Source organism: Zea mays, chromosome 7, assembly GCF_902167145.1.
Source record: "Zea mays cultivar B73 chromosome 7, Zm-B73-REFERENCE-NAM-5.0, whole genome shotgun sequence".
Taxonomy (NCBI): domain Eukaryota; kingdom Viridiplantae; phylum Streptophyta; class Magnoliopsida; order Poales; family Poaceae; genus Zea; species Zea mays.
The window spans coordinates 152,110,234-152,137,929 of NC_050102.1; the positions used below are offsets into that span (position 1 = coordinate 152,110,234).

The 27,696-nt window shown below is 48.3% G+C and overlaps 3 protein-coding genes across 7 annotated transcripts; 2 read left to right on the plus strand and 1 right to left on the minus strand.

The window, feature by feature from the left end:
- The first annotated feature begins 300 nt into the window (after window positions 1-300).
- LOC100276553 (uncharacterized) lies at window positions 301-10,241 on the plus strand. 5 transcript variants are annotated; one of them, XM_035960479.1, is made up of 6 exons: window positions 720-967; window positions 6,668-6,811; window positions 6,897-9,350; window positions 9,448-9,527; window positions 9,613-9,684; window positions 9,764-10,241. In XM_035960479.1, the coding sequence occupies exons 3-6, from the start codon at window positions 8,313-8,315 to the stop codon at window positions 10,044-10,046; spliced, it is 1,473 nt and encodes a 490-aa protein (XP_035816372.1). In that variant the 5' UTR covers window positions 720-967; window positions 6,668-6,811; window positions 6,897-8,312; the 3' UTR covers window positions 10,047-10,241.
- A 203-nt stretch (window positions 10,242-10,444) lies between these two features.
- Window positions 10,445-18,127, plus strand: LOC103633127 (probable anion transporter 5, chloroplastic). Its single transcript, XM_008654806.4, has 15 exons — window positions 10,445-11,183; window positions 11,795-11,940; window positions 12,225-12,324; window positions 12,801-12,853; window positions 13,197-13,271; window positions 13,914-13,994; window positions 14,065-14,123; window positions 14,980-15,080; window positions 15,490-15,605; window positions 15,896-15,932; window positions 16,086-16,181; window positions 16,984-17,125; window positions 17,208-17,260; window positions 17,436-17,522; window positions 17,606-18,127. Exons 1-15 carry the CDS (start codon window positions 10,821-10,823, stop codon window positions 17,720-17,722), a joined length of 1,626 nt encoding a protein of 541 aa, XP_008653028.1. The 5' UTR covers window positions 10,445-10,820; the 3' UTR covers window positions 17,723-18,127.
- A 2,239-nt stretch (window positions 18,128-20,366) lies between these two features.
- Window positions 20,367-22,154, minus strand: LOC100191733 (uncharacterized). Its single transcript, NM_001137161.1, has 3 exons — window positions 21,987-22,154; window positions 21,013-21,071; window positions 20,367-20,928 (listed from the first exon to the last, which is right to left on the minus strand). Exons 1-3 carry the CDS (start codon window positions 22,104-22,106, stop codon window positions 20,589-20,591), a joined length of 519 nt encoding a protein of 172 aa, NP_001130633.1. The 5' UTR covers window positions 22,107-22,154; the 3' UTR covers window positions 20,367-20,588.
- Window positions 22,155-27,696: the final 5,542 nt, after the last annotated feature.

Sequence of the window (27,696 nt, forward strand, 5' to 3'; positions counted from 1 at the left end):
AACTACTGCATGTCCACTATACATATTTATGTGTGTGTTGTGTGATGATATATAGTTTATTGCCTTTACCTTTAATCACCGCTATGCACTTATTTCCAACTTATTACTATGTTTATAATCCCTGCGCTGTGCTTAATCCATTTCTTATGTTTTATGTAAATTTATTGAGTAAGGGATTCTCCTCCTGTTTCATAAGGGAAAAAAAAACTTTGTACTCCTATATAAAGTCCGTTTCCTGGTGCCCTGGATTGCATTCAAGCCCCGCAATGGCCCCGAGAAGGCCAGAAGCCCCGCAATGGCAAAGGCGTTACTGGGCAAGCCCGAACGACGAAACTACGTGGCCCATCGTCACCGCACCCTGCAGAGCAAAGCACCATCCGCACCGCACCGCAGGCGCCATCGCCGGAGCCAAGGAGGTTAGGGTGTGATGTCCCTGCCGCGATGAGCCACTACCGGACCTGAGATACGCGCACAAGGTCGTCGGCTAGCCGGATGGCGAAGCAGGTATGTCACCAGAACAACAATTGCTCTGTTCGTATGTTTGGGGTTTCTATTTGTCAGATCGTGAATAGTTTATTAGATAGGAGGGAAATTGGAGAGGATTAAATCCCTTCCTACCAATCCTTTCTCAATCCACCCATAAACAAACAAGCCGTACAGCGGTAACTTACAAGCCTGACCGCACATGACATATACTCACACCAGAATACGCCACCACTGATTGGACACGTCTTTCCCCGGGCGGCTGTTCCTTCCTTCAGCATTCTTCGGATGGTCCTCCTTTCCCCTGGCTGTCCCTTCCATCTTCTCCGAGGTCACCCGGGGCGATCTGGTCCTAGGCTTCGTCTGCTCCGCCTGGCACGGCGAACTCGCGGTCCGCCACGTGCGCTGGATTGTTACAGACCTATTGCTACTACAGCTATCTAGAAGAAGAGAGAAAGATGCGAGGTAGAAGAAAGAGAGACGGGTATGATGTTCTTCTGTTATTTCTTAATCTCCTCTGTTACAGCCAAGCATGCTTTATATTTGCTATTAATTGCTGTTACCAATCATGGGCCTCTAACTGGACCAGACATCTTCAGGATACCGCCAGGGCCGGGCCAGCATAATTCAAGGCCCTGTACCGATTTTTTCTTTTTTTTCTTTGTTAAGAATAGAGGGTATAGATTAATCTCATTTATTAACCGTGATTGAATTATTAATGTGGGAAATCGTTTAATAACGGTAACGAATGATCTTAACGTTTGGATGTTATGCCAGCATGTGCTAGCTGCACTTCGCCATATAGCTAAAATGAGTTGCATAACAGATTGGTACTCGGTTGTTACGACAAACACTATATTTTATTCTTATCGAGCTGACTTAGCTAGACTTTCTAATCATTACTAAAATTTGTATTGATTAAACTATCGCTAACTATTATTTTAGGGGCCCTTAGAGGGAGGGGGCCCTGTTCTTGTGCACCGGTGGCACATGCCCCCCGCCCGGGCCTGGATACAGCGTATTGGGTTTACGTACACGCCGACCCAATTCCGCAGCCTGCTTTCCCTTCTGAGCCTCACCTTCTTTGGTCTGAATACTGACATTTCCCCTGTCTTGATTTGCCGCTTGACCCCAAGCGGCTGCACGTGGAAAACGTCGGCGAATGTCGAACTCATCTTCCCAAGTGTCAAGAGCAGCATCACATCCAGACCATCGAACCAGCACTTGAGGTACTTGAGTCCCTCCACGAGTAATGACACGGTGTTGGATAATCTGCACTGGAACACGCAGTGTGTCCGGAATAACTGGAAGAGACTTACTCACCAAACAGCTGGGATGTAGAGATGGCTTTAACTGGGATACGTGAAATACAGGATGAACTGAAGCTGATTCAGGAAGCTTTAGCTTGTAGGCAACCTTCCCAACTCGCTGCAGGATTTCAAATGGCCCAAAGTATTTATAAGCAAGCTTATGGTTAGCACGAACAGCCACTGACGACTGGACATAAGGTTGCAGCCTCAGATAGACCATGTCTCCAACTTGATATTCACAATCTGATCGACGCTTGTCAGCCTGATTCTTCATTCTCTGTTGTGCTCGAAGGAGATGATGCCGGACAGACCTTATCATGAGTTCACGTTGAGAAAGCCAGAGATTAAGGTAGGCATGATTCACTGAGTCATCAACAGACAAACCAAAATGGCGAGGAGAGTGACCATACAACACCTCAAAAGGAGACCGACCCAAAGAAGTGTGGAAACAACAATTATACCAATACTCAACCGTTGGAAGCCAAGAAGACCACTTGGATGGGCACGACTGTACAAAACAGCGCAAGTACGTCTCCACACATTGGTTTACACGTTCCGTTTGTCCATTGGTTTGTGGGTGGTAGGAGGAGCTCATATGAAGTTGAGTCCCTGACAACCTGAACAACTCCTTCCATAATGAACTTGTGAAGATGCGGTCTCGGTCAGATACAATAGAATCAGGCATGCCATGGAGACGATAAACTGCTGTCATGAAAACCTTAGCAACTGTCAGTGCTGTAAAGGGATGACGCATGGCCACAAAATGAGCATATTTGGACAGCCTGTCCACAATCACCAAGATGGTATTATAGTTCCCTGACCTTGGCAATCCCTCAATAAAGTCTAAGGAAATTGCCTGCCAAGCTTGTTGTGGCACAGGAAGGGGCTGCAGAAGTCCAGGATACCGAGAACGGTCGGGCTTAGCCTGATGACAAACAATACATGCAGCTACAAAATCCTTAATGGTTTTCTTCATACGAGGCCAACTGAAAAGTTGCTTGATGCGTCGATATGTCACAGGAAACTCGGAATGACCACCCAAGGCACTTGAATGTAAAGCACTGATCACCTTGGTCTGCAACTGAGAATTGTTCCCTAGCCAGACACGATTCTTGAACCGAATAACTCCATTATGCAGACTGTAAGGAGGCTGAGATCCTGCTGACAACGCAGCCAGCAATTTTAGAGCTTCAGAGTCTGTTGCATAACCGGCCACCACATCCTGTAACCAGGCTGGTGAAACCATAGTAAGAGCAAGACAAGCGGAATCCGTGTGGTGGGGGCGACGAGACAATGCATCTGCAGCAGCGTTATCCACTCCCTTCTTATAGACAATGCGATATTGCAGCCCCAGTAACTTGGTAAACACTTTCTGTTGCCAGGGTGTGTGAAGACGCTGCTCGTTCAAATGAGACAAACTGCGATGATCAGTGAGAATAAGGAACTCGGCATGTTGCAAATAAGATCCCCACTGGTCTACAGCAAGAAGAACGGCCAAGTATTCTTTTTCATATGCTGACAGACCCAAATGTGCCGGCCCCAAGGCTTTACTGACAAATGCTAAGGGATGGCCATCCTGTTGAAGCACTGCACCAATACCACTTCCCGACGCATCAGTCTCAATGGCAAATGGTCTATGAAAGTTGGGCAAAGCCAAAAATGGTGCCGAGGATAGAGCCTGTTTGATAGCTTGAAAGGCAGAATCTTGCACATTGGTCCACACAAACACCACATGTTTCTTAAGCAAATTGGTCAGTGGCTTAGCCAAGATGCCAAAATTCTTAACAAATTTCCTATAGTAGCCGGCAAGACCCAAGAATCCCCTCAGCTCTTTGCATGTAGTAGGAATAGGCCAAGAAGAGACCGCAGAAACTTTAGATGGATCAGTAGCCACTCCAGCTTGGCTAATAATATGACCCAAATAAGAGATCTCTTGGCGACCAAAAGAACACTTCGACAATTTTACTTGCCAACAATCTTTGACCAGCAACTGTAACACTGATTCTATATGAAGCAAGTGATCCTCCCAAGTGGGGCTATATACCAGAATATCATCGAAGAAGACCAAGACACATTTTCTGAGAAGGGATGATAGGGTCTTGTTCATGGCACCCTGGAACGTAGCAGGTGCTCCAGTAAGTCCAAAAGACATAACTCGAAACTCATAGTGACCATTATGTGTTTGAAAGGCTGTCTTGTGCTGGTCTTGGGGGGCCATTCTTATTTGATGGAATCCAGCTCGAAGATCCAACGTGGAAAACCAAGCAGCACCATGTAACTCGTCAAGGAACTCATCGACCACAGGTATAGGGAACCGAGTCTTAACAGTAATAGCATTCAGATGTCGGTAATCCACACAAAAACGATATGTATCATCTTTCTTTTTGACCAATATGACTGAAGAAGAGAATTCGCTTTGACTAGGTTGAATAATCCCAGCAGCCAACATCTCAGCTACTTGTTTTTCAACTTCAGTCTTGAGTGCTGGTGCATACCTATAAGGTCTCATATGGAAAGATTGAACACCAGGTAACAGGTGGATATGATGATCACATTCTCTGGGAGGTGGCAACCCTTTAGGCACTGCAAAGACAGACTGATACTGAGACAGCAAAGACTGAAGATCAGCTGGTAATGTAGAAAGAATAGTTTGATCCTTTTCCTGCAACTCAGTGATATGGCACATTTCAATTACTGAATATTGTTCTCTGGATGATTGCAACCCAAACAATTGTCTTGCAGAGCCTTTATAAGAAATGATCAGAGACTTATCTGCCCAATGGACCCACATAGGGTTGTACTGTTCAAGCCAGTCCATACCAACAATCAAGTCATAAGTCTGGAGTGGTAATACACGCAATGTAGTTTGAAACTCACAACCACCGAGGGACCAAGTAGTTTGTACCATTTCATGAGTGCACTGGAGCCTAGAACCATTTGCCACCTGAACCGACAATACTTGGGGCAAGAGAGTGAGGCCCTGCAGCTGATCAGCCACCTGAGAGCTGACAAAGGAGTGGGAACTTCCAGAATCCAGCAATACCAAAAGATCCACACCCTGAATACTGCCCAAGAACTGCATTGTCTTAGGATTATGTGCCTTTTCTACTGCTGCCTGAGATAGACTCATAACATGGAGTTCTCCTGAAACCTCAGACCGACAGTCATCTTCTTGTTCAGGGACTTGCAAAAATTGGCACAACTCTTCAACAACATGCAATTGTATTGTTTCAGCACAGCGATGTCCTTTGGAATATTGCATACCACACTTGTAGCATAGGCCTTTGGCTTTACGATAAGCAAATAAGGAAGCAACCTTATCCTCAGCATACACCCCTTTGGTCACTTGCCCAGACAACTGCTCAGTCTGTCGAGGAGAAGAAGCTGAATGTGGAGGTAACGGCAACGGCAAGGGATTCTTGCTCAATGTCTTGGAAGGAAACGACGCCTCATATCTTCTGGAATCCTTTCTCTGGCCAGCAGCCTCCTCCTGCAATTGAGCGAGAACAAAAGCAGTATCCAAATCTCGAGGGCGCTGCACCATAACCACAGAACGAATATCTTCGCGAAGGCCATCAACGAAACACATGATATGGTAGAGAGGATCCGAATTTGGACAATAAGCGCGCAACTGATCTATGAGCTGTGAAAATCGTTCCACATAATCAGCGACACTGGAAGTTTGCCTAATATGGAATAACTGTCTAACTAGAACAGCATGTTGATCCTTGCCGAACCGGTCCCTAACCAAGTGGCAAAAGTCCAACCAAGAAATATGAGCCAGCTGCACTTCAACAGATTGGAGCCAACGAGCAGCGGCACCCGTGAAGTACATCGTGGATACCTTGATCCACACAGTAGGATCTACCGAATACATGGCAAAATAATCTTCCAAACGTTTCTGCCAAAGCTTGGGACTATCGCCATCAAAACCAGGGAAATTCATCTTAGGCAGTTGCCCCAAATAGTGAGAGGACTGGTCCTGGAATCTACCCGCAATACTATCGGGAGGAACCATCGGATGAAAAGAATTGGAGCCAGGAATCGTACCATTGTGCGGGAGTAGGCCTTGGGTATATCCCAACCCATAGCCTTCCTCCCGACGATGATGAACATCACGGTGCCCATGAGGGCCATCGATGTGTGGCGAGGTAGCAGGTGGGCGCCCGAGAACACCAGCGTGGGAAGGTGACACGCGATGATCACTGTCGAACCGGCTGGACATGCGTGACACATCAACTCGGAGTGCGTCCGCAGCTGACTGGGCCGTGACCACCGAGTGCTCGACGAAAGGCCTCCATGACTCAAGCACTGCGACACGCTTGGAAAGCGCGCCATCCACCTCGTCGATTCGTTCCAATGTTCTGGACTGGAACTCGGCTGCCTTCGTGTCGAACTGCATCGACAACGACTTGGACAACTCTGCATGGGCAACATCCTTCTCCTGAAGCTGCCTGGTCAGGATGCTGATGGATGTAGAATTGCGAGCGACTGAGCGTTCGAGCGCTTCCCAGTGACGATCCTGGGCATCCAGACGGTCGCAGATTTGTTGCAGCAACTGGGCTTGTGTCGCCATGGTCTTTGCCTGAGCATCCAACGCATCTGCTACGACCGAATCGGCCACACCCGTCATCAGAACTCGTGGCGCAGAGACTCCCCGCAGGATCAACAAAGTCTGATACCAATTGTTACAGACCTATTGCTACTACAGCTATCTAGAAGAAGAGAGAAAGATGCGAGGTAGAAGAAAGAGAGACGGGTATGATGTTCTTCTGTTATTTCTTAATCTCCTCTGTTACAGCCAAGCATGCTTTATATTTGCTATTAATTGCTGTTACCAATCATGGGCCTCTAACTGGACCAGACATCTTCAGGATACCGCGTATTGGGTTTACGTACACGCCGGCCCAATTCCGCAGCCTGCTTTCCCTTCTGAGCCTCACCTTCTTTGGTCTGAATACTGACATGGCGGTAGCGCCGGGCAGCAGTGGTGTTGATCGTGGCGGGCGCGATTTCGAGTATGGATCACGGCGAGATGCAGTGAGCTGTGTGTCCCAGCAGTTTACTCGTTCGTTTCCTGACGTTTGTGTGGTTGGTCTACAGGAAACTGGGGGCTGTGGAGAGGGAAGCGCTGACCAAGTTCTTGACGGACAGGGAGGTGGAAGACGAGCTCGCCGGATTCTTGCACTACTACGTGGCAAACAAGCAAGGAGAAGATGGAACTGCTCCGGTGGTTGAAGAGTGAAGATGAAACCATTTCAGTAGAATAAGAAGCCACACAGCAGGTAATATGGGTGATTCCAATACAAATGAGTTCTAAGTTAAAGGCCATATTGTTGGGTGGGTCGATGATGATGAGCTAGCAGTGACGCCTAAGAAAAATGAAAAGCCAAGTGCAAGTACCTTTGTTGGTTAAGTTTATACCTACAGTTGCAGCTCCTATTCTGTAAAATTGAAGCTTGCTTTTGGGTTTTAACCTATCTAGTGTCTGTAGTTTGATTTCTGAAAGAAAAACGGAATACATGTGGTCCAACAAGACTGTCAAATGAATAGAGCAATTTGCCGATGGTCTACCTGTGTAATTTCAGTAGGTTACTTCTGTTAACTTTTTTTTGGACCGGGATACTGCTGTTAAATTGATGTAGCCAACTTGTGCCAACCCACAACGAAATAAGTTTCTGTGTTGCCTCTTCTCTGGGAAATTTTTTAATTTTTCATAACTGGATTGAGGGATTTGGTGCAAATATGCACCTGATAACATGTTTTCTATTACTATTCTGTATTCTGTATCTATCCACAACAAGTCATACTAATCATTAATTGGCGCGCCCAAATCTATGAACTCTCTCTCGACTTGTAGACGCCCTGCCCATGTAACCACGGTTACTCCCTGAACTATGAACGAATCTAACGGCTGATGGTCTGTTTAGATAGCTCAGCGCTCTTGGAAATTGATGATCTGAATATCCTACTGCATTATCAAATTATCATTTCTTCATGATAATATTGCTGTCAGCGGTGTATCTTTTAAATTCTCCCCCGTTGGTTTTTTTTTTTTTGCAATGCCAAATATGTTCATTTTGGATTTCCATGGAGTTGCTACGTGCGTGCTAGAGTAGTTTGCTCTTGTAAATTTGGACTTCCAGTGTCAAAAGGGCCTGCAACGGTTGGAGTAAGCGGGGCGAGGGTTCAGATTTGAGAAGAGCCTCAGCCCTCTCAGCACATGAACGTCAATCCAAAAGTCGCATATGCAAGGGGAAGCTGCCAGTGCCAGCCGGACAGGCATGAGGGTGTGTGCTTACGACCTCACTGCCAAGCGGGGCCCACCTGCAGATCCAACCCTCCCCGCAACGGCTAGTTCCGGCCCCCGCAGCCGTTGGGACAAAAGGCAAACAAAACCAGAGTCCAGAGGGAGCGGAGCTCTCCCACCAAACCACCGTTCTAAACGCTCCCCTAGTCCCCTGCTCAGCTTCTCCAGAGATCGCCAAAGAAGCAGCATCGGCAGTAAGCTCTGCGGCGATGGGGTACACGTACACTCCGACATACTACTCGGGCCTGCAGGACACCATCGCGTCGCTCTGCAAGTCCATCCTGCCCTCCTTCCGCGTGGGCCGGCGGCTCACCGCCGACCAGGCCGCCGCGCGGCGCCACGCCGAGCAGCTCAAGTGGCAGCAGGAGTCCTTCCACCGCATCCTCCACCTCGCCGCGCTCCACCGCGAGGGCATCGCTCCGGCCTCCGACGTTGCCGCCTTCCGCGGAACCATGCTCGCGGCGCTCGTCGCGCCGCCGCAGCACCTCGAGCAGCCCGCTGTGCTCCGGGACAAGCTCCTCTTCCTCCAGGAGCTCCTCTACGCCAAGTGCGTCTCCGCGGCGGAGTACAACGCGTCCAAGGCGCCCCTCGTGCAGCGGCTCGCCGCGTTCGGCGTCATCGTCGACTGCCCCGACGCGGAGGTCTCGGCCGAGGAGTGGTCGGAGATCGACCTCCGTGACCCGCCTCCTCCCGCCACTGCGGCGGCCTCCGACAAGCCGAAGCACAAGGCCTTCGTCACGCCATGGAAGAGCAGATCCAAGAAGGACCAGGACGTGAACAGCAGCGCATCAAGGCCGCCGCTGGCCCCTGTGGACCATAACAACGCCACCAACGCGCCAGTCTTCATGACCGAGAGCTCGCCGTCGGAAACGGTTCCCTCCGGGAAGGCCGAGAAAGGGAAGAGGAGGCATCTGGCAGGGATGTTCCACAGCGGCGGCAGTGGCACCGAGAACAAGGAGCCTGCGGGGGAGGAAGGGGTCGTCGAGAAAGAGACGGTGAGAGGTAAGAAGAAGAGCTCGTGGGGGTTCGATGGCATCAAGAAGTGGACGAAAGCCGGTGCCTGTAACAGTGGCGAGGCGGCAGCCACCGGTGAGCAGCCGCAGCATGTTCCTCCGCGCTCATCTTACAGCGAGTGCCAGCTGGAGGCGAGCCCCATGGCTGCTTCTGGACCGGATGCCAAGAGGGCCAAGACGAGGCTGCACTCGGACACGGACAATGACTCTGCTTCCGAGCTGCTGCGTGACAAGGTACTGTCTGTGTATTGCTGATTCCTCTTACCCTGTATAAGTTTGCTTTAAGGAGTAGCAGTGATGAAGTTACAATATGCATCTGGAATCACTGAAGGTTCTGGTGGAGAACACAAAGAAAGAGCTCTCAAGGATTCAGGCTGAGCTATCATCTACAAATCGGAACTTGAACTTCTCGTAAGTTGTAATCCACTCTGTTCTCGGACAACGTATTTTCTTTCGACCATCTTCAGTTGTTCAGAGATGGCTCTTGGCTTTGTAGGAATCAGCAGATGGAGGCCATCTCAACAAAGCTTCCGGTGGACAAGTCTGACCTCAAGTCCTACTTCCCAAAGTAGATCACTGGGCCATCTACCATCCAAATTAGGCACATGATTTCTCATAACTGAGATGGTGTCAATTTTTTTTTGCAGGGCATGGTGTGATCAGCACGGGGATGGCGTGATCACCGCGGCTAAGGAAGGGTTCAAGCAGCACGTCGAAGAGATGGAGAAGCAGAGGGACATCACTGGCAGTGAGGGCTGGGCTACCTTTGAGGACATCGACCTTGATGACAACTTCAACCCGAGGGCCTTCTCTCGCCACCAGCCGGACTCTGCGGTGAAAGGCAAGAAAGTCAATGAAAGCCTCACCAGCAGTTTCACAAACCCATTCTACAGCGAGAAGAACCCGTTCTTGAACACAAACTACAACTGAATGATGTTGAACTCTTTTGCGTTGGGATGTATCAGTCCGTTTATATTTTTGTTACTGGTATAATGTTGTTATTGTACTTAGGGTTCAATTGTTACATTGGATCAGGGTTGTTGTTTATGACGTAAGAAGTTGTATGGTTGGAGATTACTTGATCATTCTTGATATCTACTAATATTGAAATCATTTAGGTGTCTAGTTGAGTTTCGATAAGAGTCCAAACATTGAGATTGGCCTAGGGCCCGGCTCTGCCTACAGCGTCCGTGTAAACTTAACGCCATAGGAACAGACGCCGACTCCGATAATATAGTCCCACCAATAACGTAAACATGAAATTTTGTATAAAAAAACTAAAAATGTCAGCAATATGTTACATAAAACTAAAAAATTACAATGAACGCTGTACTAAATCGATGCATACAAAATCATTGTTTGCAGTTTGCTGATGTGCTAGAGACAAATTTATCTTCTATGCAATCCGCGTCAACACGAGGCAGGCAGCGGTCATGCGACGTCACTAAGCAGGTCCCGGTAGCTGACACGTGGGCCCCGGTTCCGTGGCGCTGTGGCCCACGGCGACGGTAACCACACCACACGCTCTCGGCTTCGTGCTGTCCTCTCGGCCGCGCAAATCTATAGAAAGCTGTGTAAAAATCTCTAGAGTGAGTTCACAGCCCAACAATTGCGCACACTTTTTCGTGGCCGCTCTGCTCTCCAGAATTCTAAACATCACGCGTCTACGCCCCTTGCAGCCTTGCTCGCAGTTCGCTCCACGACATGGCGGCCTCGGTGCTGCAGGCCGAGCGCCACCTGCTCCTGCTCGGCAGCGGCCGCAACCGTCCCCTCCTCCGCATGCTCCCGCCACGCGTGCTCTTCCCGCACCGGCGCCGCAGCTGGCCCCGGGCCGTGAGGGTGTCACCCGGCGACGGCGAGGGCGCGGGAGGGTTCGCGAGCGCCGTGGAGAAGCGCTCGATACCGGGGATAGTTGAGGAGGAAGGGTATGGAGCGAGGGGAGAGGAGTTGGAAGGGGACGTGGCCGGGGCTTTGGAGCAGAGGTGGCCTCCGTGGGATGGGTTGGCCGAGCGGTACAAGCTCATCGGCGCCACCTCCCTCGCCTTCGTCATCTGCAACATGGACAAGGTGACCCATCCTGTTTGTCTCTATCACGTGGACGGTTCCGTCCTGGGCACTTGGCACGGGATGACAGGCTGGCAGGCGGCTAATTGCACTGTTACGATTTTGCTCTACGGTATTTTGAGCTGCTAGAATTAAAATGACTATGAATTCGAGTTGTTGACCTGCTATAGTTTTGCTCATGGAAAACTAGGTAGTCAATGACATTTACCGGATATTCAGTGGGAATTTGGGTGGCAACTGGCAAAACGATTGCACTGTTTTTTTCCTCTGGGTTTCCTTTAGAGAACTTTAGCTGAAGTCCACTGATGCAATAGTCTTTGTGCTTGCTCTAAGGAAACGTGCCATATCTAACTGTCACATTTTTTAGGGCTTATTTTGGAACTCATTTGCATCACTAGTACAAACATGTAACCTTCACTATGTACCAACAGGGCTTTTAGGCATTTCCTTACGAGCATGAAATTGTTTGAAGTAATGAAGTTGCTATTTACAGTTTAATGCACTCTTCTTCATGTGACATATTTATTTAATTCTATGAAAGCTTTTATGGATGATCGGTCCATCATCCTTTCCTGAGAGGAACAACTGTTCATTGCAATATTCTAATTTTGCAGGTTAACTTGAGTGTCGCAATTATTCCAATGTCACATCAATATGGTTGGAACTCATCAACTGCTGGCTTAGTTCAGTCCTCATTCTTTTGGGGTTATGCATTGAGTCAACTACCAGGAGGATGGCTGGCAAAATTGTTTGGCGGAAGGTTTGTTTATGACTTTAGGGTAACAAAATCATCTTGAATATGTACGAATACAGTGTCTATGCTTATGAAAATACTGATCTAATATGGCATCTGCTTGTGAAGTAGGAATTGCCAACTGCTATCCTATGGTTCATAAGCTGAACATATCCTTATTTGTGTTACCCCTTTCCAGGACGAAAATACTTTATATTACCATTAAAACTAAAAACAGATTAATTCTGCTCAAACTTTTACTCCTACAATACATATAGTGTCTATTTATCTATTTCTTTTTCTGATTGTAGGAAAGTGCTTGAGGTCGGTGTTGTGACATGGTCTTTGGCCACTGCTATAATTCCTGTTGTAGCAGGTTTTATGCCAGGGCTTGTACTATCGAGGATTCTGGTAAACTACTTACGAAAAGTCTGCTCAGGGTTGTTGGTCCGAAATTTGCTCTACTTATTGTGCTTGTGTATTCATAGAATGTAGTCTGTAAAAAACTCGACCAACGGGGTGGGGGGTATTGACAGCCCCTGGGTATATTAAGAAGAGGACCTTCTCACGTAGGTTGAGAAAATATGATCTTGGGTTGGGAGTTGGGACGGATGTAGTATTTAACAAGGAAAATTTCCAGAAATGTTGGAACTTTCAGAACTAAGTACTGCAAAGAGATAGTGAAATAACACATTACCATGCAGAAGCATTATGACATGCTGATATCCATAATTCCATATAAATTCTGGAGCATCCACATTTGAGCACAGTGTCTAGTCATCACATCTCGTTTACTTGTACTTTGGGTGTGTTAACTTGAACAAGAATATTTTACCATCTTTATTTGTTTGCATTTATTCTTTGTAAGTTGTGTTCTATGATGCTAGGTAGGTATTGGAGAAGGTGTTTCACCATCAGCTGCTACAGATTTAATTGCTAGGTAAGATCATATCCTAGTTTGGTTCCTTTCTTGACATTTATTGTTGGGACTTCCCTTAGTACAACATGTGTCAATTTTGTTTTCTACATAATGGTGTATATTGTGGTTCTAATTTCTAGCACAATATGGCAGCTTCTATATTGGTATTTCCCCCCATGCCCCTCTTTTAATATTCAGAGTATGATTTTTTTTCCATAGCTACTTGTGCAAAATCATGGTGGTGGCTGCATTTGTCAATCACACTAATTTTTTATTATAATTCAAGCTGTTTCGTATGACATACATTTTGAAATTTTGCCAGAGTAGTTCAAAACTTCAGGCTTTCGTTGGCACTCACATGCAGGTCCATTCCTTGGCAAGAACGATCAAGAGCAGTTGCTGTTGTTTTTGGTGGGTTGAGCTTTGGCAGTGTCTTAGGGTATGTTGTATTAAGATATATGGTCATTTTTATCGAAATTAATTAAATATTCCTTAATTGAAAAAATATACATGGTCCCCACTATTTTCATGATCCTTTGAGCAACAATTTACATACTTCCATGTATGTGCTAGCATGTAAAATGCTGAATTCAACTAAATTGGATTTTCCCCCATCTTTGTATGGCTCTAAACGGTAGCTTACATACTTTCTTTAGTAATTGATGGTAATGCTGTTTTGTCCTTTAAGTACAAAGCTTTATTCCTGCTCGAACTTGTTATGTATTTGGATGTAAACATAGAAGAATGCAGTGGAAGTTATTTAGAAGGATAAAATACTAAATCTATTTTTTATGAACTGCTTGAGACTGTTCTGCTGGTTTTATTTGTTTCATTCTTCAAGGCACATGGATGAAGAGCAATTTTGGCATCCCTAGTATGATGGAAAACTTGGTTGTTTTCTGCATCATCGCAAATCTTGATAACTGCGCAAGAGTCAAGGCCTCCTTAACGATCAGATGTTAACTTTTTTTCTTGTTATCAGAACAACATTGCTCTACATTTGTCTGTATGACTTTGCAGCTTGAAGTAATAGCAGAAGCTTTGCTACAGTTAATGTTTTATCCGTTTTATTACATTGCAGACTCCTGTTTGCCCCTCCCATCATTCAGAACTTTGGCTGGGAGTCTGTCTTTTACATATTTGGCCTTCTTGGGATTGTTTGGTAAGCAAATATTTATCAGTAGGTACCAAAGAATCTATTGTGGGTGAACTTTATTTTCTGTTGTATGCAGGTGCTTAGGATTTGAATCTCTTATAGTGCAACGGTTCGGTGACAAAAAAAGCCTATTAAGTAAGTGCTGATCTGTCTTTATGATATCAGGAGCCCTGATAGAAACGATTTTTTTTAGAAATTTCTATTAGTTTTGTTCTCCAACACGTGAACTGTGCATTATTATATTAAGAAGAATGGAGTCTAGATGACTTGTACAACCCTATAGGGCCAAAGAAGTTACAAAAAGGATTCACCAACAAACCTTAAGCACAACCAACGACCATGAGTGAAAAAATTACGGCCATCTGCTACGGAGCCCTTTGGCACCTGCCATACACCATAACATTGCATCATCTCTAATATTCCGCAAGATGACAGCAAGGTTAGGATAAAAGCCCTAAAAAATACAACCATTCTTATGAGATAAAATGGGAACCCTCAGTAAAGCATGACACCATCATTCTGTGAACTTGTAGTTCTCCAAGCCCGGGGCTAAGTGCTGCAGCCAACAATTGATAGCACTAAAAACCACACACTCAAACACACAAGAAATTAGTAAATGTTACACCATCTCTTCCTCTTGATCGAACAATGGGCAGCGCACGGATGATCCAAGTCCACGACAGGACAAACGATCAGCTATCCAACAACGGTTTAAAGAGGCCAACCAAACAAAGAATTTGCATCATGGTGCAGCACAGGTCTTCCATATTTCCCTCCATGGCCAAAATTCTACTGATCCCACAAATAAATGGCAGTAAGCTGATTTTGTTGTGAACTCAAGGATAAGGATGGCATCCATATATGCTGGTCATCTACTCCAGGACTGAGCTCAATCCTAATTAGAGGGTCCCAAAGTCCAAACATTAAGTCATCTACTCCAGGACTGAGCTCATATAATCAGTCCAAACATTAAGTTACTTCTACTCTGCAGATCTTGGACAAAGTTCTACTGGATCTGATGGTCTTATCTCATATGCTATGTCTTCGGAATCATCACACTCGTCATTGGAAGATCTGCAAAATTCACTAAAGGTTGTTTTCTGCCAATCGAGATCAGGCTGTATTATATTTTCAGGGATCAGGTCACAGAACTGTTATCAAGGTCTGACATTGATAAAAATTTAAAAGATGAGTTCCGTAGTCAAGGTAGAATAATCGATGTAATTTAGTGTCCAGTTTGTTGGTCACTTCCATCTCATCTGCAAGATGTTATCTTCCTAACAAGTTGGCATCAACACACTGTATTTGCAATGAAGTGAACTTTTAGTCTGAGAAGAGCAAAAACTAATTCGACTATGTGCCAATGAAGTTTATCACACTATCAAGAAATCTTGTTATGTAATGTAACCATCTTAGAGAATGGATGGAATGTTTTCTGTAGAAAGATTGTCTATGTTTTATAAATCTTGCTAATATAGCAGGCTCATTACTTGTTTTGTAGGATGTGCCTTGGGGGGCATTTTTCAAAAGCAAGGCGGTCTGGGCAATGATATATGCACACTTTTGTGGAAGTTGGGGGCATTATACTTGTTTGTCTTGGCTACCAACATTCTTTAGGTTTGTCACCTTGCCCCCCCCCCCCCCTAAAGTTATGTTGTAGGACTTGGAGAAAGGGACCATTGTTGAAATTGGAATATCATGAATTTACAGCATATTGTCCTAGTTTCTCTCGCCATTATTGCTATATTTGATGTGATCTGCCAGTATATAGCATGACCTGTTACTCTATGATCTATAAATGTAGGGAAGTGCTATTTAAATGTTGCTATTTGGTCATTAATCATTACATTGTTTCAAACATTTGTAACACTAGCTTCTTACTGATCCCCTAAACTTTTCTTACACAGCGAGGAGCTGAACCTGAACTTGACAGAAGCAGCATGGGTATGTACATGCTTCCTTCTTAAGTAATAGCCCCCCCCCCCCCCCCCCCCCCCCCCTCATTAGGCGATCTTGATTTGCTATTATTTTCATTGATATCTAGCTTTTACTCCATCCTCACGTAGTGTTTTTGAATTCACATTTTCTTCCCTCTAGGTGTCAGTCCTTCCTCCTTTGGGTTCAATGATCATTACATCTATTGCAGCACCTTTTGCAGACAACTTGATATCAAATGGAGTTGACACCACGAAGGTAAACATTCACTTTTTTTTTTAATTTACCTCCACTTGAGGTGGTTGTGTATGCCTTCTTTGCAGAGCGTTAAACCTCAGCTGTGTAGGTCCTATGATTGGCTTTTATATGGGGAACTGGTGCGAGAGAAAACAAGAGGGGCTGGTAGTAGCAGCTGGAAGGAAGTAGGATGATACTTTGCTTGCTTATTTTTAGAATATGCAGGAAAGTGGATATGAGCATATCTATGCATGAAGAAGGTTGTTACAAAATTGATCTTGACTTAACCTATTAGAAAATCTGTCATACAAGAAAGGAATTGGTCTGAACACGTATCTTAACACTTGCATGATCTAATGAGGTAGAATTAACCTGAACACTAGTACTAGTACTAGCAATTGACAAGTGGGAACTGGAGCTAGAACTAATTGAATCTGTGCTGCCCCGCCTCTGTTTAACTAGATGTGTCCTCGACACACCCTCTTAACTTCACTAGTGATACTAGTACAGCGTCCTCTTCCTCCGAGATCAAGACCTAATTCATAAGAAATTCGGACTATTTTCTCTTTCTGTTTGACTGACTACCGTGTGCTAGCCTCTGCTGCTTGCAGGTTGCAGCAAACTCCAAAACTTCCTAGACTCCCAATTTGCTTCTGTTGGCTTCAACTTGAAGTCCAATATAGAGGCTGCATAAACCTGACAATTCTCAGGAGTGAACATAATATATGCTGTGTGATAACTCATAATAGCATTTTCAGTTAGCTCGTAGAATAAAAATTGCTGAACAACTGAAAAAATTGAATATGTTGCTTAAATTCTGTAGGTGCGAAAAATTTGCCAAACAATTGCCTTTGTGTCACCTGCGACTTTCATGATGCTTTCCTCTGTGGATCTTGGACTGCCTCCCTGGGAAATTGTTGCTTTTCTTACAAGTGGTGTAGCACTCTCCAGCTTCGCATTGTCAGGTCATGTTGTTAAGATTGCAACCAAGTTTCCATTTTTACACGGTTCTGAGGTCCAAACCTAAATATTTTCGTTGGTAAACAGGGCTTTATTGCACACATCAAGACATCTCTAGTGAATATGCAAGCATTCTCCTGGTATGTCGTTAAAGTTCTGTCTTGTCTTTTTTTTTCTGTATCTGTCTTCTTTATAAGAGAAAAAGGAACGTAACATTCTTTTGCCTAGGTTCTTACGAGGATGACTGACTGATAGTTTGTACTGTTTAGGTCCATCATGAGTGATTGTTATTTATTTGTTTCCTTCATGTTCCAGGGAATCACAAACACTGTAGGCGCGGTGCCAGGAATTGTAGGCGTTGCACTCACAGGCTTTCTTCTTGATTCAACTCATTCTTGGAGTGTACGACATCAATCCATCTTCATAATCTATATTGCATTTTATGAATCACTCTGATCACCATAATGGTACTGCTTTGTGTGCAGATATCACTCTTTGCGCCTTCTATCTTCTTTTACTTAACTGGTACTGTTGTATGGTTGGCATTTGCAAGCAGTAAGCCCCAGGATTTTTCCAAGTCAGGACCTGAGTCTGAGCCGTGAATCGTGATGTATGGTACTCCTCTGCACATAAGGATCGTTTCACAAGGAAAATTCGTTTTGAGTTTAGACAAAAGAATGGAGTTCTAGGGCAGAGAATAGATGTTATGTTCCTCTTCAGTCAGTAGCAGACAAGAGGAAGCCACTGATAAGGGGACAATGCTTGCGTGTATATAGTATAATGATGATAGGCTTTTTTTCTGGTTAGTTTTCACATTTTGATATGGTTTTGATTTTTGAATGTGTGCAGTCAGGTCCGCGGTCCGCCAGTTTGTAGTATCCTGTTGGTTTCGGGTGTCTTGGTTGTTGAGTGAGATTTAGAATGTGCTGATACTTCGTTTCAGTGCTTGTACTTTAGATTCGACCTGTTACGAAAAAAATGAAGAGTACCCACTGAATTTTAAATTACAAGTCATTTTAAATTTTCTAAATGTATAGATTTTGCTATGTTGTCTAGGTACATAACAACAAAAAATATGTATCTAAAAAAGTTGTCTCGGTACATTGTACCTACAAAAGTCAAAACAATTTATAATTTGGTTACTTACAAAAGTCCAAACAATTTATAATTTGCAACGGAGTACATTAGCAGTAGTAATGTGTCAGGAAACACTTTACATATGCTTACCACTTTTCTTCAGTATTTTCATTACTAACTTCCAACAGTGCAATTTTAGTTAAATGCTTTTCAGTGAAAAGTTACATGCTTGCCACTTTCAAGTGTTCCTTTTGAACTTTCAAGAGTTAATTTGCCTTTTTCCATTGTTGATGATGGCTTACTTGTGTAGCCCGATCACTAATGCTCGAATAGTGTAATACCGCAATCTCTTATCTTCTAAATTAAATCATCAGTTTTTGTGGTTCCACAGTTTCCACCGTTATTATCTCTACGTTTAAATAGTAAAAATGTTAAAATTATACATAAATAGAAATTCACGTTTTCGTGGTTCCACAGTTTTCACCGTTATTGTCTCCTACATTTAAATAGTAAAAATGTTAAAATTATACATAAATAGAAATTCATGGTTGTTGACTCTAAACTTACATTCACATCAACATAGCTAATAGAACACATGTCTTTCTGTTTTATGTTTCATACTTATTTGTAAATGGAAACCCAGTGTATAACTAAAATACCTTTTTAGATGCACACGGGTAAAGTCTTCTCTAGTCCAATATTTTTCTAGATCTTCGTGAAGCCATACCAAACGGTCTTAAAAAGTGGCTCCTCACCGAGAGCTATAGGTGTACATTCGGTCCGCCCGGCCCGGCTCGGCCCAAGCCCGAAAAGGTCCGTATTGTTTGAATTTCGGGCCAGTCCGTCCCGTTTGAATTTCGGGCCGGCCCGTAATTGCTTAAACGTGCCGGGCTCATTTCGGGCGACCCGAAATTATAAAAGTCCGAAATTCACATTAGGGTCCGAAATTCAATTTTTGGCCCGAAATTTAGTTTTTGGCCCAAAATTCACATTAGAGCCCCAAATTCAAAAAAATAATAAAACAAATAAAAGATAAGACAAATAAATTTGAACAAAATCAAACTTAATATTTGTATTAAAGTTACCACAGCTATGCAACGACTACCTCATTTATAAATCATTTTGTTAGAAGGAAAAAGAGTATAATCAGCTCTATACAAAGTTCGTAAGTTCAGTTTATTGTCTAATGTTCATAACAAAAGCAAAATTACATCACACACTCTAATTCAAAGCTACAAAAACATCTAACTGGCATTATATCTAGCTTTGTGTTTTTTTATCAAGTATATGAAAGTGTGGAATGAAGTGTGGTTTTAATAAATATATGAGCCTTTTCATGCCTCTATATGGGCCATTGCGTGTCTGCCTTAAACGGGTCGTACTCGTGCCCGCCCATGGGCCGTGACCTCGGCCCAAACCCAGCCCGGCACTAAATTATTTCGGGTCGTGCCGTGCCTGTGTCGTGCTTTTTTTTTCATGCTTCGGGCCGGCCCATCAGGCCCGGCCCAAATGTACACCTATACCGAGAGCCATCAAAGAGCCAGAGCCGTTTTGCTATTGGGAGCCGAAGCACGAGAAAACAAGTTTCTACCGGCTCCTATCCGGCACACAATAATGTTTCACGATATTATAGTCTCTGTCAATGTCTCCTCGTGAAAAGCTGTTTTGTCAAATGAATTACAAAACGGCTCTGGCTTCTCTAGAGAAGCCAAGAAACCAGAGGAGCCAGAGTCGAAGCCGTTAGGAGCCCTGCTAAAGGGGGCCTAACTTCGTTCTCGAATATGTTCTCGAATATTTGTTGTCCGCTAGTTTATTTCTGAACTAAAACACGACAAATAAAAACGGATGAGATACATAGACTGCGGTTCAAACCATAAATGGCGGCTCCCTACAATAGGTGCAGTTCAATCATGAATGCACTTCATAGTATACATGTCAAAAGCACATTGCATTATGCTGAAAGCACATTACGAGCTGAGATTGTGTTCATTTTAATCTCAATTCATGTGGATCAGTTAAGATTAGATGGATTTAAATTCCTAGCAAATCCAAATTCTTGTTAATTTTTTAATCCAATCCATATAAAATTAAAATTGGACGAACCGAACAAAGCCTAACACACATTCAAACTGGGCAGGCTGGCATGATAGGCCTCGGCAGAACAAAATTGAATGGCATGACACAATCGCAGCTCCAATAGAGTAAAAATCAAGATTTAAGACTACATGCACAGAGGGGAAAGCAGGATAGTGATTTAACATCAGATGTCAAATTTTCCTACACTACGATACCATGACAAGCAACAAGCTACATTGATCCCAAAGCTGTCCATGATCTAAACAACACAACTAACAGCATGGAGAAGCTGAGGTAAATCCATGGATGAGCAAATCATTTCTTCTTCTTGGAAGGTGGCTGGTCTTCGTCATCTTCATCATCGTCCTCGTCTTTGTCGTCCTCATCACCTTCGTCGTCCTCATCGTCATCATCATCACCATCTTCGTCGTCATCATTGTCGTTGTCACTTCCTTCTTCACCATTAGCTTCAGGATCATCATCTTCATCATCGTCATCACCCCCATCTTCTTCTCCAGAGAATTCCTCCTCAGCATCATCATCGTCGTCACCACCCTCATCGTCATTGTCTTCATCGTCGTCATCATCATCGTCGTCATCTGACCCATCCTTATTTTCAGGGACATTTTCAGATTTGATTCTTCCAGATAATAACCTTAAAAACAATGAATCCGCATGTTACATTTTTATCAAACTTAAGTCACAAGAAATATTTACAAAAAAAAGATAAGAAATTTACTTGTATATTGCCCGCTGATCTTTATTATATATTTCTGCTCCAACATTTACAGTTTGAACCTAAGAAAGCATAAGGACAGAGCACAGGCGCATCAGCACAAAGCACTGGCCAACGTTAGAAAAGAAAAGATGAAATAAACAAAGCAAAGCATATTTCGCAACATACTAAAAAAATAAATAAAGTAATAAGATATATAGGTGACAATCATCAACCAATAACTACAGAAAGAAAAATACAGTGGAAGAAAGAGCAGTAACCAAGGTGGCAGCACATTTAGAAAGGCTAGGGGCAGCAAAATCATCTGGGGTTTCTGGCCTAGAAATTTCTAAATACATTTAGAAGAGCTTTTCTCACTATAGTGAGTTTTAGAAGAGCTTGTGGCAACTTGAGATTGATGACACAGTCCTCTAAAACCTAACTAATATTAGTGACCAGATCAGTTCCATGTGTGCATTTGTCTTCATTTTGTGCCAGCACAGCCCCAATCAATAAATTACTCTAGATGACCTCAAAAAATTAAAATCCTCAAGCACAATCAACTAGTACCCGATGCAACAGTGACCTAGTAACAAACTGTGAGTGACAGTAGCTTTCGATAGGGTAGCGTATTGACCGATCTCGTATTCATTGTGATTTTAGTTAATAGTTGTAAACTTAACTATCCAGATCTGCTTAGATCTATTCGCGAAAACTATATACTACCCAAAACAAAAGGAAGGCCAAAATTATCCAACATCGCCTAACAGTCAATGGTTTTGATCCGCAGACTAGAATAGTGAAAAAAATAAGTAAAGCGCAAAATACGCAAGTCTCATAAAAGTTAGTTCTATTAGCAGAGCAATCACAGGGCAATTGGTTGAAAGCCCGATCCGTAAAGGCAGAAGAATCACATGATTATCGCGGTGACTATGGGTCCCTATCCAATTCATCAAATATTCAAATTGGACAGCAATAACACAGACTAAAACACTTACCGCAAGAGCGAGCAGACCTAGCAACCTCTGCGAGGCAACGGCGACGGCCAGCACTGCCGCCGCGGACGACGCCGCAGTCTCCACCCTGTCGGGTCCGCCAACTGCCGTCGCTGTAGCCATCGCTGCTTTGCCCGTGCGCGACCGGCGAGAAGACGTTGGGGAGATGCGGATGCGGTCGCCTAGCCGCGGCGGACTGTACGCAGACTTTAATAGCGGAGCTGCGCACAAGACAAGGTTAGGGTTTTGCGCTCGGCCGTCGGCCCTCAGGAGGGGTGGGGTCGGGTGGCGCCGTGTGAACTGGTGGTAGGGTTTTTGTGCTCCTATCGCGTGGGACGAGCGAGTCTCTGACGAGTGGGGCCCGAAGGAGGTGGCTTGTCCAATGACTGCAGAGTATTCGAAAACGTAACGGTGAGATGCTAGTCTAGTACAGATCGGGGATTCCGGATTCGCCGATCGGTACGCATCCGTCAGTGTGGGAGACTCGTGATTCGTGCAGGTCACTACTGGGCTTGGCCGTTTCTGTCAGGCATAGGGATGGCAATGGGTACCCGAAACCCAATGGGTAAAAACCCTATTAGGGCACGGGTATGGCGGATTTTGATACCTATGGGTATTTTATTGGGTCATTTGTTATGCCCATCGGGTATAGTGGGCGTGGGTATGTTCTCTGTTGCTCTATACCTGTCGGGGACCATAATTAGGGGTACCCTCAAGACGCCTAATTCTCAGCTGGTAACCCCCATCAGCATAAAGCTGCAAAGGCCTGATGGGCATGATTAAGTCAGGGATCAGTCCACACGAGTGACTCGATCACGCTTCACCCGAGCCTAGCCTCGGCCGAAGGCAGCCGACCTCGAGAGACTTCCGTCTCGCCCGAGGCCCCCTTTTTATGGCGGACACATCACCGGCTCGCCCAAGGCCTTGGCTTCGCTCAGAAGCAACCTTGACTAAATCACCACACCGACTGACCAAATTGCAGGGGCTTTTAACGCACAGGAGGCCTGACACCTCTATCCTGACACGCGCCTCCGGCAGAGCCGAGGTGACCGCCGTCACTCCACCGCTCCACTGGCCAGTCTGACAGAAGGACAGCGCCGCCTGCGCCACTCCGACTGCAGCGCCACTCGGCAGAGTAAGTCTGACAGGCAGTCAGGCCTCGCCAAAGGCGCCACGGCGAACTCCGCTCCGCCCGACCCCAGGGCTCGGACTCGGGCTAAGACCCGGAAGACGACGAACTCCGCTCCGCCCGACCCCAGGGCTCGGACTCGGGCTAAGACCCGGAAGACGGCGAACTCCGCTCCGCCCGACCCCAGGGCTCGGACTCGGGCTAAGACCCGGAAGACGGCGAACTCCGCTCCGCCCGACCCCAGGGCTCGGACTCGGGCTAAGACCCGGAAGACGACGAACTCCGCTCCGCCCGACCCCAGGGCTCGGACTCGGGCTAAGACCCGGAAGACGGCGAACTCCGCTCCGCCCGACCCCAGGGCTCGGACTCGGGCTAAGACCCGGAAGACGACGAAACTCCGCCTCGCCCGACCCCAGGGCTCGGACTCCGCCCTGGCCTCGGCCGAACGACTTCCGCCTCGACCGACCCCTTGGCTCGGGCTCGGCCACGGCAACGGAAGGCAGACTCAACCTCGGCTTCGGAGGAAACCCCACGTCGCCCTGCCTAGGGCACAGACCGCCACGTCAACAGGAGGCGCCATCATCATCCCACCCCGAATCGACTCGGGTCACGGAGAACAAGACCGGCGTCTCATCCGGCCAGCTCCGCCAGAGAGGCAATGATGGCGCTCCACAAGCTCTATGACGACGGCGGCCCCTAGCTCTCTTACGGAAGCAGGACAACGTCAGCAGGGACTCGACCGCTCCAACAGCTGTCCCTCCATCAGGCTCCGCCGCACCTCCAACAGCCACGACATCACGCCAGCAGGGTGCCCAGATCTCTCCGGCTGCCACATTGGCATGTACCTAGGGCGCTAGCTCTCCCTCCGCTAGACACGTAGCACTCTGCTACATCCCCATTGTACACCTGGATCCTCTCCTTACGACTATAAAAGGAAGGACCAGGGCCTTCTCAGAGAAGGTTGGCCGCGCGGGACCGAGGACGGGACAGGCGCTCTCTTGGGGCCGCTCGCTTCCCTCACCCGCGTGGACGCTTGTAACCCCCCTACTGCAAGCGCACCTGACCTGGGCGCGGGACGAACACGAAGGCCGCGGGACTTCCACCTCTCTCACGCTCGGCTCCGGCCGCCTCGCCTCTCCCCCCTCCGCGCTCGCCCACGCGCTCGACCCATCTGGGCTGGGGCACGCAGCACACTCACTCGTCGGCTTAGGGACCCCCCTGTCTCAAAACGCCGACAGTTGGCGCGCCAAGTAGGGGCCTGCTGCGTGCTGACGAACAGCTCCCCGTCAGGCTCCAGATGGGCAGTCTCCAGCAACCTCTCCGGCCCGGGACGGTGCTTCGTTTCGGGACTCTTGAGTTCATGTCCTTCGACGGCAGCTACGACATGACACTTCTTCCACCGCCGCGCGACTACGACAATGGCGGCCGACAACCCGCCCGCCGGCGGCGGAATCGACGACGTCTACCCCGCGTGGTGGAAGAGCAACATTCGGGCTCGCTCCGTTCTCTCCCCCGCCAACGGAGGAGGAGGCGGGGCCGTCAAGGCCAGACGGGAGGCCACGCTTCGCCGGCCGTCGAGCGAATCGACGCCCCCGACGCCCCGACGGAAGGCACGCCGGACGTCGACCTCGCGTTCGAGACGGAGGCAAGCGCCGTCCCCCCGCGGCACGCTGACCCCGAGCAAGAAGACGACGCCGGCGCGCTCGCGGAAAGCCTGCAGGACGTCGCCCTCGAACCAGAGATGACGGCGCAACCAGTCCCCGATGTGACTACGTCGCTCCACGTCGACCAAAAGGTAACGACTAACTCCCATCTTGCGTCATTTCGACTCGGCCTCAACCCGCCAAACGACCTCGTTTTGGCGGGCGCTCTCATTGAGGCGAGTGCAACCCCACTGAGGTTCTGTATGCGGTCGCCTTGGGACCGACTGACGGACGTCTCGACCTACGGGCCCTCCGGGTCCGAGGAAGATGACGATCCCAGCATCGGTTGGGATTTCTCCGGATATGGCAACCCCAGTGCCATGCGGGACTTCATGACCGCATGTGACTACTGTCTATCCGACCGTTCCGACGGAAGCCGCAGCCTCGGTAACGAGAGCTGCGGCCCAAGCCGCGAATGTTTCCACATCGAGCTAGGGGATCCCACCGAAGGCAACCATCTTGGCATGTCGGAGGATGGTGATCTCCCTAGGCCGGTGCCTCGCGCCGACATCCCACGGGAGCTAGCTATGGTCCCCGCTCCGGCGGGGGGTTACGACCCACAACTCGAGCAAGTCCGCGAGGCGCAGGCCAGGCTCAACGAGGGAACAGGGGCGCTTGAGCCGATCCGTCGGGACGCCGGGCAGGCATGGGTGGGCCAACCCCTGGCCGGAGAAATACGTCATCTGCCCCAAGGTCTCCAGCACCGCGTCGCCAACGACGTCAGGATCAGGCCGCCGCTCGCATCCAGCGGGGTCGGTCAGAACCTGGCGACCGCAGCGATGCTCATCCGCGCGATGCCGGAGCCGTCAACCGCCGAGGGGCGGCGAATCCAGGGAGAACTCAAGAATCTCCTGGAAGGCGCTGCGGCCCGGCGGGCCGAGAGCACTGCATCCCGGAGGCAAGGATATCCCTCGGAACCTCATGCCGCGACTTCCCGATTCATGCGGGAGGCCTCGGTCTACACCGGGCGCACGCGCAACACCGCGCCTGCGGCCCCGGGCCACCTCGGCAACGAACACCATCGACGCGACCGTCGGGCTCACCTCGACGAAAGGGTGCGCCGAGGCTACCACCCCAGGCGTGGGGGGCGCTACGACAGCGGGGAGGATCGGAGTCCTTCGCCCGAACCACCCGGTCCGCAGGCCTTCAGTCGGGCCATCCGACGGGCGCCATTCCCGACCCGGTTCCGACCCCCGACTACTATCACAAAGTACTCGGGGGAAACGAGACCGGAACTGTGGCTCGCGGACTACCGCCTTGCCTGCCAACTGGGCGGAACGGACGACGACAACCTCGTCATCCGCAACCTCCCCCTGTTCCTCTCCGACACTTCTCGCGCCTGGTTGGAGCACCTGCCTCCGGGGCAGATTTCCAACTGGGACGACTTGGTCCAGGCCTTCGCTGGCAATTTCCAGGGCACATACGTGCGCCCCGGGAACTCCTGGGACCTTCGAAGCTGCCGGCAACAGCCGGGGGAGTCGCTCCGGGACTACATCCGGCGATTCTCGAAGCAGCGCACCGAGCTGCCCAACATCACCGACTCGGATGTCATCGGCGCGTTCCTCGCCGGCACCACTTGCCGCGACCTGGTGAGCAAGCTGGGTCGCAAAACCCCCACCAGGGCGAGCGAGCTGATGGACATCGCCACCAAGTTCGCCTCCGGCCAGGAGGCGGTCGAGGCTATCTTCCGAAAGGACAAGCAGCCCCAGGGCCGCCCGTCGGAAGAAGCTCCCGAGGCGTCTGCTCCGCGCGGCGCCAAGAAGAAAGGCAAGAAGAAGTCGCAATCGAAACGCGACGCCGCAGACGCGGACCTTGTCGCCGCCGCCGAGTATAAGAACCCTCGGAAGCCCCCCGGAGGTGCAAACCTCTTCGACAAGATGCTCAAGGAGCCGTGCCCCTACCATCAGGGGCCCGTCAAGCACACCCTCGAGGAGTGCGTTATGCTTCGGCGTCATTTCCACAGGGCCGGGCCACCCGCCGAGGGTGGCAGGGCCCACGACGACGACAAGAACGAAGAACACCCAGCAGGGGGGTTCCCCGAGGTCCGCGACTGCTTCATGATCTATGGAGGGCATGCGGCGAATACCTCGGCTCGGCACCGCAAGCAAGAGCGCCGGGAGGTCTGCTCGGTGAAGGTGGCGGCGCCAGTCTACCTAGACTGGTCCGACAAGCCCATCACTTTCGACCGGGCCGACCACCCCGACCATGTGCCGAGCCCGGGGAAATACCCGCTCGTCGTCGACCCCGTTGTCGGCGATGTCAGGCTCACCAAGGTCCTGATGGACGAGGGCAGCTGCCTCAACATCATCTACGCCGAGACCCTCAAGCTTCTGCGCGTCAATCCGTCCTCCGTCCGAGCAGGCGCTGCGCCCTTCCACGGGATCATCCCTGGGAAGCGCGTCCAGCCCCTCGGGCGACTCGACCTCCCAGTCTGCTTCGGGACACCCTCCAACTTCCGAAGGGAGACCCTGACGTTCGAAGTGGTCGGGTTCCGAGGAACCTACCACGCCGTGCTAGGGAGGCCATGCTACGCGAAGTTCATGGCCGTCCCCAACTACACCTACCTGAAGCTCAAGATGCCGGGCCCCAACGGGGTCATCACCGTCAGCCCCACGTACAAACACGCGTTCGAATGCGACGTGGAGTGCGTGGAGTACGCCGAGGCCCTCGCCGAGTCCGAGGCCCTCATCGCCGACCTGGAGAACCTCTCCAAGGAGGTCCCAGACGTGAAGCGCCATGCCGGCAACTTCGAGCCAGCGGAGACGGTCAAGGCCGTCCCCCTCGACCCCAGCGGCGACACCACCAAGCAGATCCGGATCGGTTCCGGGCTCGACCCCAAATAGGAAGCAGTGCTCGTCGACTTTCTCCGCGCAAACGCCGA